General features: G+C 53.4%; 1 protein-coding gene across 9 annotated transcripts in view; it reads right to left on the bottom strand.

The window, feature by feature from the left end:
* Window positions 1-394: 394 nt before the first annotated feature.
* The window catches only part of LOC119702694 (dynamin binding protein), a 34,067-nt gene continuing 15,615 nt past the window's right edge, over window positions 395-18,846 (bottom strand). For 4 of the 9 annotated variants that reach the window (XM_038141160.1, XM_038141162.1, XM_038141159.1 and 1 more), the window contains 13 exons: window positions 8,711-8,898; window positions 7,999-8,098; window positions 7,346-7,493; window positions 6,813-6,830; window positions 5,952-6,151; window positions 4,757-4,887; window positions 4,421-4,525; window positions 4,100-4,228; window positions 3,332-3,664; window positions 2,734-2,916; window positions 2,460-2,658; window positions 1,920-2,362; window positions 1,449-1,634 (listed from right to left, as the gene is read on the bottom strand). In XM_038141160.1, the coding sequence (XP_037997088.1) occupies window positions 1,449-1,634; window positions 1,920-2,362; window positions 2,460-2,658; window positions 2,734-2,916; window positions 3,332-3,664; window positions 4,100-4,228; window positions 4,421-4,525; window positions 4,757-4,887; window positions 5,952-6,151; window positions 6,813-6,830; window positions 7,346-7,493; window positions 7,999-8,098; window positions 8,711-8,898 (2,363 nt within the window). Of the gene's footprint in view, window positions 1,635-1,919; window positions 2,363-2,459; window positions 2,659-2,733; window positions 2,917-3,331; window positions 3,665-4,099; window positions 4,229-4,420; window positions 4,526-4,756; window positions 4,888-5,951; window positions 6,152-6,812; window positions 6,831-7,345; window positions 7,494-7,998; window positions 8,099-8,710; window positions 8,899-9,091; window positions 9,395-12,913; window positions 13,423-16,878; window positions 18,627-18,846 lie in introns of those variants that run through there. The other 5 variants (XM_038141163.1, XM_038141164.1, XM_038141165.1 and 2 more) reach the window with 4 other exon arrangements.

Here is an 18,846-nt window from a genome sequence, read left to right as displayed (position 1 = left end):
TGTCTGTGTACAGCCATGCATGCACGAAGTATGGTGGTTATTGCTGACAAACCCTTGACTCTCTTTGTTCTTGGGCCAGATCTCACGCAGCGAGCAGGTGCCCACTTAGAGCAGGGAAACATTTACCCCACCAGCCCCTACTGCCCTGGAGCCCCAGTCATGTAACACACAGCTGGGAGAAGAGGGCAGTGCAACCACTTCATCTTGATAAATAAGGTTCCTGTGAATGTTTCCTCATGCCCGAGCTGCAGCTGGCACAAACACCAAGGCACTAGAATGCTGGATCCCCCCAAAAGAGAAATGTTGTTCCTGGCCCTGTAGGGTCTGCATGAAGGCTGCAGCACCTGCCAGACACTCCTCCCAGGTCTCCCAACACTTGCAAAGGCACCTTCCATACACAAGGGCAAATCTTTATTTGCAGAGCAGCCCTACAGGGGATACAAACTGCCCCATGAAGGGAACCCTTCAGGACATGGCAGCAGCCATATCACACACCAACCCAGCAAAAGGCAGGGATGATGCTCCCGCCACTCCAGAATGTCAGCACCCTCTCCAATGCTGTGCAGGAAAGCACAGGTGAGGCAATTCTGGTCAGACCCCAAAAAATAGGCTGGAAGACTCTTTTATGGACTAGCTTATGCTTTGCCTACTCCCCTGCTCCAGCCCAGAGCAGCCAGGTGGGCACATCAGTGCAGAGATGGGTCCTGGGCACAGCCAATAATGTGCTGACAAGGCTGTGGTGTTCTGGGTTTCTGGCTCACCTGAAAGATGGGAACCTGATGGTTGCTGGCAGCAGCAGACCTCAGAAAGGCCAAGCCCCTGGGAGACCAAGCACAGGGAGAAGGCATCTGCCGAGGGCTTTGTTGTGAGGGTTTCAGAGGGCCATATCCATCCCAGGCCAAGAGCTCAACTACTCCCAGCAAACCTCAGAGCTGCTTCCCCAGGCAGTGTGTAAATGTCCCACCCCAAGTCCTGCAGAGACAGGCGAGACCAGGCTCCTGCTGCACAGGGAATGTATTCACAAAGTCTGGCTTGCTTTTAATACTACTTGACTAAAGACAATCTCCAGAAACTCAGCATTAGCCTTCCACAATTTAAATCCACAGCAGCTCCTCAGCCTGAGCCAAACCTTACCCTTCTGGGCAAGTGACAGCCCCAGGCTTTGCTCCCCTGCTCCTGGCTGGACACAGGAGGCTCAAACACACCTCAGAGGTGAACTCACCCCTGCCCTCACACAATCTGCCTGCTCCTGCCTACCTGGCCAGCCCACCCTTCTCCATCCCCTAAGGGGCGATGGCAGCCAGTGTTTGGGGCCCAGGAGCACTGCACAGCTGTGAGAGGCATAGCCTTAAGGGTGACCAGTGGGGGCTGCAGGGCTGGCCAGCCTCTCCCAGTCCCTAGCAGTCCCAGCAGGAACAAGGCACGGGGTGCAGGCTCTGTCTGTGACTTCACGTGTACTCTGTCTTCCGGATGTAACTTGAGGGCACATAGCCCTGCTTCCCGTGGGCCTCGGCCAGCCACCACTCCTGATTGCCTGTGATGTCCTCAAACTGCAGGATCCTGAGTCTCTGGTTAGCTGACACGCTCAGCTCATTGGTGTTTCGGCCTTTGAAGGTGTAGAGAGCGTAGTAGACCTGCCAGAGAAGGGGAGAGTACCAATTAGATGGTCACACCACACAGCCTCAATTTCCCACTGCATAGGATGTGTGGGCTTTTGTCCTCCTCAGTGACAGGCCTGACCCCATCCGGGCCTCTGCCCACCCCCATCTGAAGCCTGGTTCTCTGTTGTTGGAAGAAAAGGTCTCATACCCCACCTCCTACGTCTTCCTGGTCACTGCCGGGGAGGAGGATGATTCAGTCCCCAACCAAACAGTTAGCCCTTGGCATCCCCAGCCCCACGAGGGTGGCTGAAGACTCACCTGGTTGCCCTCTGACTCGCTGTTCTCCAGCCCCGAGTCCCTGTCCTCCACGGAGGGTGTGGGCCTGAGATGTGCTTTGGTGGGGTGCCCGTTGCGAGAGCTGGGGCTGCAGCCCCGCTCGGGGCGGCTGTAGCGGCGCTGAGATGTCACAGTACCAGCCAGCGGGGCCGTCCTGTCACCAGAGCCAAGCTGGGGCACAGAGGGAGAGTCCACCTCCAGTGGGGACTGGTACACATCTGCCGGAGAGACAGAGTCCTGCAGGGGTTTCTGAGTGAAGGTGACGGCCGCCCCACTGGGGCTGAAGGTCAGGGTGGCGTTGCTCTGGGGAGAGGAGCTGCTGTGCTCCGACTCGTTGGAAGAGTGGCTGCCCACAGAGACGTCGGACTGGCTGCGGCGGGGGTTGTAGGGCTTCAGAAAGGAGCTGTACACAAAGCCTTTGGTCACTGCAGAGAGGGAGAGGAAGGGAGCTCAGACTGGGGCATAGGGAGACCAGAGGAGGAGACTCACAGCAAGCACCAAGGGCAGGGAACAGCCACCTACCCCCATTGTCTATGAGCCAGCGATTCTGGCTGCCCATGGGGTCCTTCTTCTTGATGACACCCACAATGTCTCCTTCCAACAGGGAGACATCCAGGTCTTGGGCAGCATTGAAATTGCGCTCTGCCTGGAAGAGACTCTCTGGGGGATAGCGGGCCAGGAGAGCAGCGCGGATGTCATCCGACTGCAGGAAGTGGGTCGGCTGCAGAGGAATAAGGCAGGCGTGAGTGGCTGTCCTGGGCTCTGCAAGCCCTGACACCGGGCAGAGGGAACTCACCAAGCCAGCAAGGGGCTGCCGCCGGGCAGACTGCCTTTCCATGCTTTTCCTTTCAAAAGTCTTCTTGGGAGCCGCCTGGGACTCTGGGAAGAAGGTGAAGGCCTGGAGCTGCTGGAGGACTCGACTGTGCTCATCCTGGAAGATGGCAATGAGGTTCCCTTCCCTGCCAGACACCTTCAACAACTGGAACCAGAGCATAGTTGGGATCCTGGTTAGGCGACAAGTGCTGGGAGAAGTGGCCAAGCGCTACAGCGTAGACCATGGCAGGGCTCTAAGTCCTGCCTGTGACTTGCATCAGGCCTAGGTTTGCGGTCCTGTCTGGACTCAACTCCAAGTGGTCCTCAAATTTGTGACCTGAGATTTTCCCAGGTGAATGCTCTCCTGCCACTAATCCGAGAGCCTTCTACACGCAATTGCAACATAACCCTGCAATCCCTGCCCCAACACCATCCCGCAGGAGCCCAAGTCACTTGTGGCCTGAAACTGCAGTAGCAGCTTCCCCCACGATGTGACAGGTCCCAGTGAGGCTCAGGGACAAACTCTGCGCAGATTAGTGCTGCTCTGAGCCCAGGGCACTGCCCGCAGCGTGTGAACTCACCGACAGCAGAGGTCTGAGCTCCTCCAGGGCCAGGCGCACGAAGTCGCAGTGTGCCTCGGCATAGCCCCGCAGGCAGCTGGCAAAGAGCTCCTTGGCGAAGCGCAGGAACTTGGGCAGCTCGTCCAGCAGCTGGGCATTGAGGGCCTCGTAGTTGTTGCGGGCTGACTGCAGCTCCTCCAGCGTTCGCTTGTCCTTCAGCTTCTCCGCTCGCTCGGTGCAGTTGTGGAAGTCGAGCAGTTTGTCGAAGCGTTTCTGCACCAGTTTGTGGGGCCCCGCAAACATGCTCAGCAGCTGGCTCAGGGGCGAGCTCACCAGCCGCTCCGTCCGCTCTTTCTGGTGGGCAGAGGTGCAGGGAGAAGGTGAGACAAGGGGCTCTCTCCCACTGTGAACCCCAGCAGCTCACTCTCCAGCACACAACCTTCCAGGGACAATACAGTGACTGTCTCCTGGTGGCAGCCACTGGAGCTCCAGAGGTCCCTTCCAACAGCAATTATCCTATAATTTTACATAATTGTGCCAGCATGGGTAACTCTATGCAAAGTACCTGAACCACTCGCATAAAGAGCTGTAGCATTTCAGGTAGGGCTGAAAAAATGTGTATCTAACAGGCACAGTCATAAACTGCCAGGCATCAAAGCTCTCAGGAGGGCACAGCTAAACAGGAATGCTCACAGCTCTCCCAGGTTACCCTCCCTGCAGCCCCCCAGGGCCTGCCCATCTGCAGCAGGCCCTCAGGGTGGGCCTCAAAGGGGCACAAGCCTCACTCACAAAGCTGGAGAAGAGCTGGTCGCTGATGAGACGATTCACTTTCTGGAACTGGTCCAAGTCCCCGCTTCCCTTCTCTGTGCACAGGTCCCACATGCTCCCTGCTGCCAGGGCCTTCATACAAGCTGACTCCTGCAGCAGGGAGACACAGCTGAGCCATGCTTGCTGCTCAGAAGGGGCTCCCAGGGCAGCCCAGACCACCCAGCCCCAACATAGCTGAGGCAGGAGCCGTGGCCAGAGGCACTGCAGGGGCACACCATGCAGACAGGAGGGGCAGTGCATGGTGAGCCCCACAGGCTCGGCATCACACCCAGACTGGCTCACCCGGACATGCTGCAGGTAGAGGGAAAGGTCTCGGATGAAGGATTTGATCAGACGCTCCTGCATCCGGAAGTTCTTCTCTGTCTCTTCAAAGGCTTCATCCTTTAGCTGTGAGAGAAAGTGTTTCAAGGGAGGCGATGCAGGACTCAGCACCTCCCAGACTACAAGCTGTGGGGCCCTCCTGCCCCCAGGCTGGACAGCAGAGATGGATGGTTCAGACCCTAAGCTCACTCTGCCTCGCTGGCCTGGATCAGAGCTGGATGGGGGAAGGGGTGTGGAGGGACAGCAGATACTTCTGGAGAAGCACTGCAGGGTGTAAGTGCACCTGATGCACAGTACCTGGGGTGCAAAGCCTGTGAGATGCTTGAGGTGGCTGCTCACACGGTTGGATTTCTTGATGATAGAGTGGAAGTTGAGTTTGGAGATCTTCTCCATGAGGCTATCCTCATCTCCTTTTCTGTACTTTAGCACTAAAGAGATTGATATAGAAATCAAAACCCTTGTAAGCACAAACACCCATGTCTTACACTGCCTCACCAACAATCACCTTGTTAGTTCTCCTCTTCCCCAAGCCTTTGCAGTCCTAAGAACCCCACATATCATTATAGAATGGCTTGGGTTAAAGTGACCTAAAAATCATCTAGCTCTAACCCCTTTGCCATGGGCAGGGACATCTAGACCAAGCTGCTCAAAGCCCCATCCAACCTGGTCTTGAGCACTTCCTCAGGTGGGGCACCCACAATTTCTGCAGGCAGCCTGATCCAGTGCCTTACCACCCTCACTCTGAAGACTTTTTCCTTATATCTAATCTAAATCCTCTCAGTTTAAAGCCATTATCCAGCCCTATCCTGCATGCCCTTGTAAAATATTGAATCATAACCTCCCATCCCATCCAGCACTGTGCCACCTGTTTGGTTCTTGAGATGCCCTACAGTTTGTAGACAAACCATTCAAGCTCCTCCAAGGATTATGCATAGTACCAGCATAAGATGACCTAGGAGATGATGTACAATAGTCCCCGGACACACAGAAGGTGTTTATATTGCTTCTTTAGCAAATACAAGCAATCATTACATGCAGCCTCTGTCACCTCAGCTTCAGTGGGGCTATGAGGAAAGACTAAAGTGTAAGATTTGCACAAACTGGGGACTTTCAAGGGAAAACAGGGAGAGTGGCCAGCAGGTATCAAAGGGAGTAATTTTCTCCCTCTGTTCAGCCCCAGGGAGGCTACACTTTGCTACTGTGTCTAGTTTTGGTGCCTGAAGGCCATGACAGACATAGGAGAACCACATCTCCTAATCCACGAGGAGAGCTGGGGGAGCCAGGTGGGCTGGACATGAGGAAGCAGAGGGGGATCTGCTGACAACTAGCAGCTACTTGAAGGGCAGTTACAAAGGTGATAGGGCCAAACTCCCCTAAGCAGTGAGAGTTCCTCCATGACCATGGTTGGCAGCTAAGTCTCAGTGGCAGGCAGACACCGACCTCAGCACACCCACTCCTGTCTCTCTGTGCCCAGCACTGCCCAGCTCCTCACCCAGGTCCTTCCGGCGCTTGTACTCGTTGATGTTGACGTTGATTTCTTTGACTGCGAGGACAGCAGCCGTGAGCGGTGCCTTATCAGGGTGAGCCTCGGGGGTAGCACTCAGCAGCTCCATCAGCAGCAGCGGATACCGCATCACCCTCTGCACCGGCTTGATGAGGAAGGAGCCCAGGTTAATGTAGTTTGTGCAACCCCTGGAAAGTCAGGACAAAGGAGATGCATTAGGTGGCAGTCCAGCTCTGCCACACACATTCTGCCCCCCCAAACCAGTGCAAACCAGACCCAGAACTCCAATGCCTCTAAATCCACTGTACTCCCTAAATCAAGCCACTCTGATGTCCATATTCATTGCACTCCTGAACTCTTCATGCTCTCAGATCAACCGCAGGTTTCTGCTCCTCACTCACAGCAGGTGATACTTCCCAGCCAGGATCCTCTTCATTACAGACCCACCATGAAATCCCACATAGGCACAGCTTCACACTTGCCAGAGAGCTCCTTGTTTCAGATGCTGTTCCGCCAACCAACTGCCCAGATCTGGCCCCCAGTGCAGGACAGACTGACTGCAGGACCGCAGTCACTGCAGGACTTTCCTAGCTCCTTGGGGCTGAGGGCTCCTAAATCCTGTTTCCTGCCCAAGACCCCCCCTTGCCTCATCACTTGTGCTGTTTACTTGTGCAGCCCACCCACTGCCTCTGCTGCAATCGTGCCACAGACACCCCTCTCCTCCCAATCGTGCCTCCACAAGGCACTGTTAGGGCAGCCCAGCATGCACCCAGCCTGTGGCAGAAGGTGAGTTACAAGGGCATGGCCAGACCAACACAGACAGACAAGCAGGGGCTAAGAGGTACTCACCATTCACTGTACAGACTCCTGTCGGCCCACAGAGTGCCAAAAAGCAAAGAAAAGCAAGGGTTAATGGGGTGGCAGGTGTGCAATCCCACAGCCAGTGTCTACGCCCTGCCCAGTGAGGCTGCCAGGGCAGTGGGCAGCCCTGTCCTCCCAGAGCAGCCATCGGCACTGCCAGCTCCTGGGCCAGTTACCTCCACAAGCTGGAGCCTGGCACTCACTCAGCCAGGCAAAGCAGCTCCAACCTCAGCACTGTGGTGGCTCAGGGTTTGGGGAACAGGAAACCTCCAGGACATGCCACCTTCTCTATACATTGGTGGCTTCCATGCAGATTTGAAGGGGGTGTACAGGTTTCCCAGCATGTGTGCATTGTGGCAGGGGACCATTTGAACCCAGAGCCTGGTCAGCTATGCAGTGCCACCATGAGACCCTCTCCAGTCACCACCTGAACTATCTAAACACTGCTGAAGAGGGGCAGGGATGTTGGAAACTGATCCCCCTAGCCTAGCCTGGTGGCTGCCACAGCCAGAGGCTCAAACCTGAGGCTATCCAGCAGGTCCAAAAGTAGTTTCTGCAACTTCTCATCCTTCTCATAGGTTTCCAGCAGTGCGATGGCCTCATCATGGTTCTGGCAATACACCCTGTAGACACTCTCCAGCTCTGCACGATGCGTCAGGAACACTGGTCCTGCAGACAGCAGCAAAGCAGGACCTCAGAGTCTCCTGGTCCCCAGCTGCCTCCAAAAACACTGGTGTGTCTCTTGATAAGACATCCAGTGTCCCCGTTCCACACACACAGGTCACGAAAATAGCTCTACAGCAGGCAGGACCCCTCCTCATCACCCACCAACACAGAGAGCTCAATCAATCCAGGTCTCCCAGGGGGAGTAGTGGAGACATTGGTCACAGGAGCCACAGAGCAAAGGCACAGGCAGCCCAAGGCATGAACGGCTCAAGCTGGAAGCACTCTGGGGCAAAGGGCCATGGACAGCCACAGGCACTGTGTCTGAGCATAGTGACCCCTGGGGCAACACAGATCTCCTCGGCTTCACTGTTGATGATGAGTGGTGATGGGTACCAGCAGGCAGAAAGCCCAGTCCCAGTGATCCTCTCCCATCATTTAAACTGTTATGCCCTGCCGCTAGCAATGCCCAATCCAGCCTTCTGAGAACACATAACAGCAAAACTCATACCGATGGCGTCTGAAGCTTCCAAGGTGGACAGCAGCTGCTTGGAGAAGTTTATTACCATGTGGATGTTTCCAAAAAGGCCCTCAAAGTCTATGTTCTGCATCTAGTGAATGGAAAAAGAGATGCCCTGGATGGGGACTATGTCCCAATTAGACTCAACAGCCCCCCCATTGCCCCCCTGCAACCCATCAGTCCTCCACTTCACAGCAGGCACCTGGTGTGACCTTCTCTTATCACGGTGACTCCTGTACACATTCCCTTGCTCCTCAGTGCACTGAAACTCTCACTCCTTATGTGTCCTTCTCTTTCCCAGCAATTCCACCCCTGCCTCCGCTCACCTGGTTTTCTCTTTTTCCTCCCACTAAATCTGTCCCCCATGCCAAGACCCCATATCTTATTTCTCCCGTCAATGAATTTAACCTATAACCAAACAAAGAGAAACTTTTCCTGCACCAAAAAATTTAATGTGTGATACTTGCTGCCAGGTCTCTCGTTCCCAGCAAGGATGAGGGTTCAGCAGTATTTCAAAGCAGATGGGCTTATTGCAACAAGTGCAGGGAACTGTGGGAACCACCTTCCTCTCCTCGGGATAACTTTATTATCCTCTATGGGTTCCCGTGGTGCATAGTCACTTCTGAGAACTAAATGGACTCAGTATTCTCACCCCAATCCACCAGTGCTGCATCACAGTTTCCCCTCCTTTCCCAGCTCCTACCTGTGCCTGCTGCAGGGGCACCATGATCCTCTCCACACACATCTCCAGGTCTCTGATATAGTCCCGCTCTGTCTGGAGCAGTTCCTCAATAACCTTGGCTCTCTTCTCCAGCATCCTTTGCTCTGCACTCTCAGTGGCGGCCGAGGATGGCTCCAGGGATGGTGTCTGGGAGGACAGGAGAGTCATCTCTGCAAGACAGATAGACAGATAATCGAGATCAGCGCGCTCCAGCAAGGATACAAGGACAGGAGACAAATAGCACCTGAACTGCTACACATGTAACCTATGAGACTGAGAAACAGCACTATCGAGAGACCCAGGGCCTTTCCAGAGGGGCCATCCCCAGGGCTGCAGGGACACCCGGCCGCTGCCCGAGCCCACCTGGAGCGCCGCGAAGCCGTGGCAGCGGCGGCGGGCAGCAAGCCTGCTCCGCACGGTGTGCCCCGGTGCCGGCCGCGGCCTGGCTCCTCTCCCACGCCGCGGCCCCGGGACGCTGCACACACGGAGGGAAGCCCCCGCGAGGCAATGGCGGCCGCCCCTCCCTCAGCCTGGGAACAGGGTCTCCATTCTCCAGGCCCGGGGCATTTCCATCTCAATGGCCGCGGAGGGCCCCGGGCACCGCAGCGCTGCTGCCGCCGGCAAAGCCCGGAGCTGGAGCCCGGCCAGGGCCGCCCCGCCCGCAGGGCCCGGGGCTGCGGGCCGCCCTCCGGGCCCGGGGCTGCGGGCCGCCCTCCTCGGCCCCGTCCGGACCCCCGCCGCCTCTTCTCCTGGTTTTCTGTGCCACCTGCGGCCCCGGCCCAGCCCCCTCCGCTTCCATTGAGACGTTTCATCCCCCCGCGGATTCCTGAGCCCCGCCGCTCTCCGCCCCACCTGCCTGCTCTTGAGGGCCGCGCCCTCGGACCGAAACCGCGGCCACAGTGCTCCCCCGCGCCTCCCCGACCCTCCCCGGTCACCCCTCCGAGGTCAGGAACACTCGGGGCTCCCCCATTTCAGGGCAGCACGGAGCCCCTTGCAGCGCCAGCCTGCCTCGGGTACCCCATTTCACGTCAATGGCTGATTCCACAAATGTGCCGTCTGTACGGAGCCCCAGCTGCCCTCCATCAGCAGATTTTTTTTTTAGAGTTGAAGACATGCCCCAGTTCAATCGTTTCTAGGAATGTTTTTGCAGGACAGGCACATCCAGAGGTCCCTGACCTCTCCGGTGACAGCATCAGACAACAGAAGCTCAGCCCTGCTTAATCCCAGGGACACGCAGCAGGGCTCGGGACTTATCTGGTACCACAGGACCGACTGTGCACAGCCCTAAGAGAGCCCCTTGCTCCCAGCCGCTTCTGCCCAGGTGCTGGGCAGGCTGCAAGCAGCTCCCAGCTGTGCTCCGTGGGGTGATGGCAGTACCCAGAACGGCAGCATGAAACATGGGATGGGAAAACTGCTGCCTCAGCCTAAGCATCCTGTCCTGTCCACTGCTGCCCCAGGCCGGGTCTTCACACCAAAACAATCTGAGAAAGAAAAGACACCCAAGCTGAGACACTGACTCAGCCCATGATTTTCTGAAACCATGCCAGCCCTTTTGGCCCTTCCCATTGCAGAGCAGCCTCGGCAGAAACCAGGAGCATCAGCACCAAACAGCAAGGTCTTAGAGCTATCTGGGCTGAGGACTAACCACTGTGCCTCTCTGCAGAAAGAACAACTTCAAAATCATTCCCAGTGCCAGCCTGGCAAATGGGAAACCCAGCTGAAACACAGATGCCCTCAATGTGGGAGGGAAGATACTCATCTCTCTAAGCTGGCATCTCTGCTGCCTTGAAATCTAGCCTGGGGAGAGACAAAACAACCAGCTCCATGGAGGAGGAATCAGTGACACAACCAGCACTTCATTTAGTAGGCAATCACTGGGAAGAAAAGGCTTCACTGATTCCTACTGGCAAGTATCCTTAAGCCTAACCCCATCAGAGCCTGTCTTGGCTTTCCAGCAGTCCCCAGTGATGAACTTTATCAACGCAAATACAGCAGGGATCCAAAAGGAGGGCCTTGGAGCAGATGCTGTGTTCAGCTTGTTTTGCTCTTTGCATTTCCACAGCACCTGCAAAGTTTCAGGACCAGACTGGGGCCTGCTGCACAAGGTCTCCACAAACACCCAGAAGGATATCCCTAGACACAGCACTCCGAGCCTGAACAGGATACGAGCAGAAAAACGCACAGGAGGGACAACTAAACACTAAGATAATACAGTCAGCAGGTCTTTGTGGCTCAGGGAGTTAATGAAGTAACAACAAATGAGTTATTTTAAAGGAGGCATGGCATTTGTTTTGCAGGAGAGCAAGCCCAAGTGGGAAGGCAACCTGGAAGAAACAGGAAGGTGTTAATTTGCATGGTAAACAGGTGTGGGAAACCCAGAGGGGGGTGGGCGGGTGAGATGATACTACTGCATGAGGTAGGCTGGGAAGAATCTTGAAAATTGAGACAAGCCAAAATCACAGCCAGAAATGACCCATACAGCAGCATTTGGGAAGACAAATGGAAAAGATCACATTTTCTTTGGTCAAACAACAGGATTTTATATTTAGCCCCAGGAAAAATGCCACCACGTTAAGTTTTGCACAGGACACCTCGGGAGTTAACAGCCATCACCAAACAACCCTGCTGTGCTCCCAGCCTTAGCCACAGCTGAACTGCAGTCATACCATGTGTTTGGCTGCAGCTCCCCAAAACAGAGCTGGGGATGCCCAGCACTGCTGGCAAATGCAGCAGCTCCCCATGCTCCACCGAGCAAACCTCAGGCAAGTAAATCTAGGTCAGGCCCTTACAGAATGTACCCTGTGGCAAGGATTCAACCCACACTTGTGAGATTGCCAGCTCCGTGACACCCTTCTTTGGCAAGTCTCAAGTTCCTGCCTATGGAAGGGAAATTAAAACCTTCCCTGCACAGATTTTAAGCCCACAGTAGTTATCAGCTCAGTCTGGATGACCTGGCACAATGCTGGGCATCAGCTCTACCCACTCACACTATATCAGTATTTGCATGATTTTGGAAACTCATACAAATTGATTCTCCTCTGGCCTCCTTGCTCTTTCTGAAAATTTCCACACTCCTTCAAAAACAAGACTACATGGCAGTCAAGTCTCCTAAAACTCTTGTTGTTTATCACTAGTCCAGCATCCTCCTTCAGCTATGAATTCAAAAGTTGTCCTACTTCTTTCCACTTACATATCAAAATATTCAAATACACAATTTATTTGTAATATTTGGCTTTTATATCTGACCAATATGTATTACATAGTGTTTGTTTCTGATGCATTTAAAAACTCTCACTTTTTGTATTTCATACTATCTCTGTTAATTGTCATGAATTTATTTTTTCTTGTTTGTCACACATTGTTGTATGTCTAATAGCAGCTTTCCCTAAATGAGGCTTATTAAGCAGTTAACTAAACCCACCAATTTCACAGCTGTGGATTTTGCTCACCTAGTTAGTATTTTTAAAACACATCTCCATTTTTCTCCACAGATTTTCTATTTAGATGTTACCTTTCAATTTGATTCATCACGCCCATCAACTTTGGAGATGCTAAGACATACACCACAGCTTGCATGGGCTTTGTTGGCCTGCAGGAATATGACTCGTATTTTTAATGAGGCCAACAAATTCCAATCCAGTGACAAATTCATGTTTACCCATGACACAGTTGCCAAATAGGCATTCAGAAATACATTTCCAAAAACAATGTTCTCAATCACAATTTTCAGAGATTCAGATTCTGTTCCCCTGTTTCTCCTCGGTTTGATGGTCTGAGACAGCCTCCCAGGAGCTCCTGCTTTTGAGCTTTGCTAGCACCCCTGCAGGACCCACGAGACACCCAACAGCAGCTCCAACCCAGCCCTGGCAACGAGGTGTGAAGATGGAGTACACTCCCACCTCTGCCCTTCCTGGGGGGGCTGTGGTTTGCTACTGCAATCACACGGCTCATCCTGCTCATCTGAGAAATGCCACTGTCATCAACTTTCTTCCAATTAACGAAACCTTTGAATCGCTATCACCCAACCTCCTAGTGAGGGCACACGTGCAATTAGAGGCCTTCCCTGCCCCGCTCCGGGAGCAGAGTGGACCCACAAAGACCAGATCGAACGGGATGCGTGTGCACCACGCTGCAGGGCTCACCCAAAGGTCTGCCTCGCCCCCCGCTGCTCCTCCTCAGGCTCACCTGGCAGCATCCCGCAGCGCTGACGCCACCCGGACAGGGACGCGCCGCCCACCAGCGCCCAGGGCAATGCCGGCAACCTCCGGCGGAGCTGCACCCAGCCCCGAGGCGAGCCCGGCCCCCGGCCCCCGGCTCAGCACAGTCAAGCAGTGACTCAGGACAAAACAAACCAGCTGCAAATATTTGAAGTATGTGGAGGCCACGAGAGGAGGAGTCGCAGCCGACCAGGAGAGGGGGGGCGATGAAACTGGGGCAGGGAATAATTAATCTGAGCAAAAGGCTAAACTGGCTGCCAGGAGCGAGATCTGGCTGGGGTGAAAGCTCTTACTCCAGACATTGGTAATACACCAGGGAGCCGAACAGGGGCAGAAGAGGGATGCTTCTCCAGGGCCACTGGAGCAGCTTGGTGTTCCAAACATGCCTAATGCAGAGCTTGGCTGGGATGTCTCTGTGCCAGATAAGACCACAACCATGGGCCTAAACAGCTCTGGCTGCCCAGACAGCTCCATGGCATTCAGTGAGAGCAGAGGATGATTCCAACCCTTGACACAGAAAAAAGTGAAGTAATAGGATGGTGTAAAAGAGCTAAGCTGCTAAAACTGAGGCAGGGCATCAACAAAAGTGTGAGCAAAACCACTGATGGACAAAAGAATGAAAGCTGAAAGTTCTTTAAAAGGATGTTTTAAATATACAATCCAAAAAACATGAAGAGAACAGTACTGATGAAAAGTCTGTCCTGCATCTGTGCTTCAATAAAGACAGCAAATATGTATATATAAATTAATATAGTAAGCCAGATAATATATACTAGACACACAGAAAAATGAGAAAAGAAAGACATCAAGAAAAATCCATGGATGGTAGAATTCAGTTTTCATCTTTTAAATGAGGAAATAAAATGGTACTTTATAATGGACCTTTATTTCCACCCAGGACAAAGGAAATCCTACAATGACACAATCCCACAAGTAGGCAGAGAGAGTACAATTTTTGGCAAACCTGGCAAACAAGTAGAATTAGACAATAAATTTTCTACTTACTTCTTTCTAAAAATCAAAAATAGAAAAAAAAACAAACAAAAAACCCACAAAAAAACAAATAAACACCTTGAAAGTCCACTGCCAGTGGAGTGGAGACTATCCAGAAAAGAAGGCATTTCTAAGCAGATTCTCCAGAGACTGGATTTAGTTAATACCACATAACAGAGTAAATGGAAATTCACTATTGTCATGTAGAGAAGTGAGGAGGATCAATTCAACGAGATCACAAACAAAGATGAGGCATATGAGTCACTGAGTGATCCAGGGTACCCTGAATAAGATGGAATTATTCAAACCAAGCAGATTTAATGCAGACAAATGCATTAATGTATAAATGGGAACAAGAAACGCAGCCACATGCAGGATTGTATTCTGGGCAGTAATTTTTTGGCTTGATCAGACAAAATTCAACAGGAGTTCCCTAAATGTTGCAGACGACCACTGGGGTTTTGGACAAGGGCACAGGAGCATAGCAAGGTAAACTAGTGCTGACACCCACCCAGAATGCCTCACCCAGCTCTGAGGTCCACTGTTTTAAAAGAGTCTGAACTGAAAAATGAGGGAGCACCAGGAAGAATAAACACTTAAAGGTCTTCCTGTGAGTCTTTGACATGGGTATTTTAAGACTCCATTCACTACAAAGAATTTAAGACTGAAAAATTACTTAATTATAGTATCTGCCTGAGGAGAATATCCATCAACTAAAAAGCTCTAATTTAGGAGAAAAAGGTTGGGGTTCAGAGCTGAAATGCAAAACCTTTAAGAATGATGGTGACTAAGCAGCAAAACTATGACAGGTGGGTTCTCCTGTTGATGTGTCAGGCAGTCACATCTGAGTCTTATCCCAGAAGAGGTGCTCTAACCCTGCAGCTGTCACTGTACAGAAATCTGTAAGAAGTGTGATAACCCTGTGAACAGAAAATATCATCTCTACTGGCTTGGAAGTATTCAAGGCAGGCCAGATGGGGCCCTGGGCAACCTGATCTAGAGTGTGGCATCCCTGCCCATGGCAGGGGCATTGGAACTAGATGCCCCTCTAGCTCTCTTCCAACCCAAACCATTCTATGATTCTGTGATCTCTATTGAGGCTTTAAAGTCCCAAATTTTGTTACTTTGTGGATGGAGGAGGAACCTGTTAGAGAAGTAAACAGCATTAGAAAAGGTGCCTGGAGCACACACTGGGGGAGAACCAGAGCTGACTTTTCCCTGGAGCTGCACAAGAGGTGTCTGCTGCCAGCACAATGGGAGTTCTTTTGGAGAGGTGCTGGTGGGATCTCACATTGAGGCAGCTACAGCAGCAAAGCAGTACATGCCAAGGAGAGCTGTTGATGGTCCAGCACTGTGCCCCACCAGGGCAAGAGGAGGAAAGTAACAGACAACTGCAGCCAGAAAAAGGCCACAGGATGGACAGACTGTTTGAAATACCTGGAGCTTTCATCTCTCCTGTTCTGCTGTGAGACACTGGTGCAGATGATGAGGGCATCCTGCCCTGCACCTCTCATAGCTACTCCCATGCCCCGAGGCTGTGGAGAAGAATCCAATAATCCTGAAGAGCATAGGCTTTCACTTGGCATCACAGCCTGTCCCTTCAACTCTTGCAAAAGCTGGAGAAGCCAGCACTGCTCCAGCCTCCTAGGGCTTTATGGACTATTTCCCATCCCACTCTGTTCCTGGCCTCCTCCTGGCTCCCCTGCTGCCCTTTGGACGTCTTGGCACCGCAAAGCCTCTCCCTTTCCTCACCCTGGGGACGCAGCTGAGCAAAGTCCCACCCTTACAGGGTGGCCTGAGAGTGCAGAAATGCAGCCATTGGAGCCTGCTTAATCAAGTATCTCCAAAGGATAGATTTCTTGCTAAGGCAGAGGTAGGCACTGCCTCCAGCTTTACCATCACTTTGGCTGTTGCAGTTTTCCTCTCCATTTCAATCCCACTTCACGGAGAATTCACGCACACAGCTACATGAGACAGATGCTGGCAGAAAGCGCACAGGAATAAACACGTTTTCAGACACATGGAGGCCTGTCCATCAAGAAGGGCTCCTTCTGTCCCTCTGCCCAGACCCCAGCACCCTGCTGCCACTTCCCCTCAACCCCCACCAATATTCTTGCACCAATAAGCCAAGCTGCACAAATCTGTCTGCAGCTGACTCTGACACAGCCACAGCATCAAGGGAATGATCTCACCATGCCAAGACAGCCTAAGCCTTCCACTTTGGTAATTCTGCAGCTCCAGGGTGCTATTTGATGGGACTGGAGACCCAGGGATGGCTTGGGGACCCAAGACACGGGGCATGCAACTGTTGCAGCAGAGGCAAGGGACCGCTGCAATACTGAGGGGTGACGGTGCAAGAGATTCCCATTGGCGACAGCCCCCCAACATGCAGGTGCCTGACTATCCTGCCCAGGTGAATTATGCAACTGAGTACTTGCTCTCTGCATATGTCTGAGTGCTTCAACAGCTTCCTCTGTTTCCTGCTTTGTGCTGCCTGTGAACAGCTGCCATACTCATGCTCAGGGTCAGGAATTGGTTCCTACAGAATCTATCAATGCTGGGTTATAAAGAGGCAGTGGGAATAATCCCAGCATCTCACCTCTCCCTCATGAGGAACCTCCTCCGAGCCCTGAAAGAGCAGACAAACCAGGGCCACAAGTTTTAGGGTGTACCAAAAACATGCAGCAGAAACAGAAAGGACAGCCTTGAGTCTGTGTCACCTGTGCTTCCCTCCCACCTGGGCCTCCGCAAAATCCCCTTGCAGAGGCTGCGTGGAGGGGTGATAACCATGATGCTATTTCACTAAGTCCCAGGGAGGAGCCTTCCTGTGAGAGGCTGGCTGAGCTGGCCACCCACGTGTACCAGACTCCAAGTGCTGCCCTGGTGCCTGGGCAGGGTGAAGGCACACCCAAGGGAATTGCCCACCATTTCCCTGTGTACCTGGGTTTTTCTTCCTGGTCTGCACAAACTCTGAGTGCCGCAGGGCACTGGGAGCCGTCCGTCGGTAGAAGCTGTTTCTCTGCAGCACAGAGCCCACCCTGTGTTCTTCCTCGGCCTCCTGCTCCCAGACCTGGCTCCAGTCAGGCCGGCCTGTGCGTACCCTCGAGTGCTCTACTCCACTGCTGCTCCTGGCTGGCATCCCAGGCCCTGGGGCTTCTCCTTCCAGCTCCCCACAGCCGTCGGAGTCCACAACACATGTCTCGAACTGTGTGTAGCAGGTACCTGACCCCAGGTTCACACTACCATCTCCCGAGGACCTGACTGCTAATGCAGGGACTTCACAACCTCTGTCTGGACTGCTGTGGTCCATGACATGGCCTTTGGGCCTCCTCTGCTGTTCACTGTCTTCTTCGTCTACTTGGTCCCTGCTACGTACATGTGGCCTTTTCTGCTCTCTATATGCTCTAGGGCCTCCATCATCTCTATACCACTTTTCCCCTTCCTTATATACTTGATTGCCTCCATCCTCTCCATACTGCCTTCTCCTCTCCCTATACTCCCCAGAGTTTCTCTCTTGCCTGTGCCACAGTTCCTTTTTCCTATAATGTCTTCCATGCTCACTGTAGTCCCTAGGATCTCTGTAGTCCTGATACCACCTTCCCCCCTCCCCACAGTCTCCAAGGCCTCTATCCTCTTCATACTGCCTTCCTCTCTCCCTATACTGCCCAGGTACTCTGTCCTCTCTGTTCCGCCCTCCTCTTATCTCAGAACTGCAGTTTCTGTATTGAACACCCTCCCTCTCGTACACCCTGTAGTTTCTGTCCTCTATATCCTGTCTTTTGCCTTCCCAAACATTGTCTGCTTTCCTGCAGTCCATGTACTGCATCCGTCCCTTCCAAAAATCTCCGCAGTCTCCATTCCTGCTCTGTTGGTCCACGGAGATGTCCTCCTGTCTCCTGGAACTGTCCCAGCCACTGTCTGCTCCTCGGCTGCCCGGGTACGGCCTCCTTGTCGCCCTGGGTCTGTCACTGCAGCCAGCCACGTCCCGTCTCCGTACAGCACAACAATCCTCATATTCCCAGCTGAGGAGCCGCGGTTCCTGTCTCGGATCCTCCATGCAGTGTTTCCTCTAAGGACAGGTGCACATAGTCCTGTAGGGTGTGGTGCAGGGGCCGACTCCCCTCACCCTCTGCTCCCTGAGCCCAACCCCAGGCTGACGGCGCTTCTCCGCTCTGCTCCAGCACTCCCGTCCCAAGCGAAACACAGGTGCTGCTTCCTGAAACCAGCCAGCAAAGGCAGAGGCCCAATCGCTGGCAGCCCTGGCCTCCTCCACCTGCTGCCCAAAGTAATCAGTAACCAGCCCCGAGCGAGGAGGGGAGCCAGGCTGGGCAGGCCTGCACCGCACAAACCGGCTCCACAGCTTTGCCAAAACCTCTCCGCAGGCAGCTCTGAGGCAGGGAGGAGGAGGGCACTGGAGCATGCAGAGGCCCTGCCCCAGACCAATGTCCTCAGGGAAGGGAAACAGAGCATGTGTGAGACCGCAGGAAGCCACAGAGCAGAGGTGGGATACCAGATCTTTTACTAGATCTTCTTCTTTCCACCCCTGATGCCGTGGAGGAAACAACGCGGTCTAGAAGAGGCTGAGCTCTGCTCCACACTTCGCTGGGCAAACTGAGGCCTTCAGGCTGCCCCTGGCTCAACCCTGATGCCGAGCCCATCCTCTTCCCAGCCCTCACCACAGTCACACGAAGCTCAGGAGAGGAGCTGCTCCCTGTATGACAGACCAGTCCCTCCACTGTGCCATGCAGTCACAGCTGCATGGTTCCCTGCTCCAGCCTGCTCCAGGGAGAACAGCTGGTCCACCCACTGACAGGAACAGGCTTGAAGGGATTACTTGGGTTATGGAGTCTGGTGCCAACACACCAAATAAGTTTCCAGAAGGCTATAGAAATACGCACTCCAGTAATG

The sequence above is a fragment of the Motacilla alba genome, chromosome 6 (genome assembly GCF_015832195.1).
Source record: "Motacilla alba alba isolate MOTALB_02 chromosome 6, Motacilla_alba_V1.0_pri, whole genome shotgun sequence".
Taxonomy (NCBI): domain Eukaryota; kingdom Metazoa; phylum Chordata; class Aves; order Passeriformes; family Motacillidae; genus Motacilla; species Motacilla alba.
Note: the sequence above shows the minus strand (reverse complement) of the source record. Positions and strands in the feature narration are given on the sequence as shown.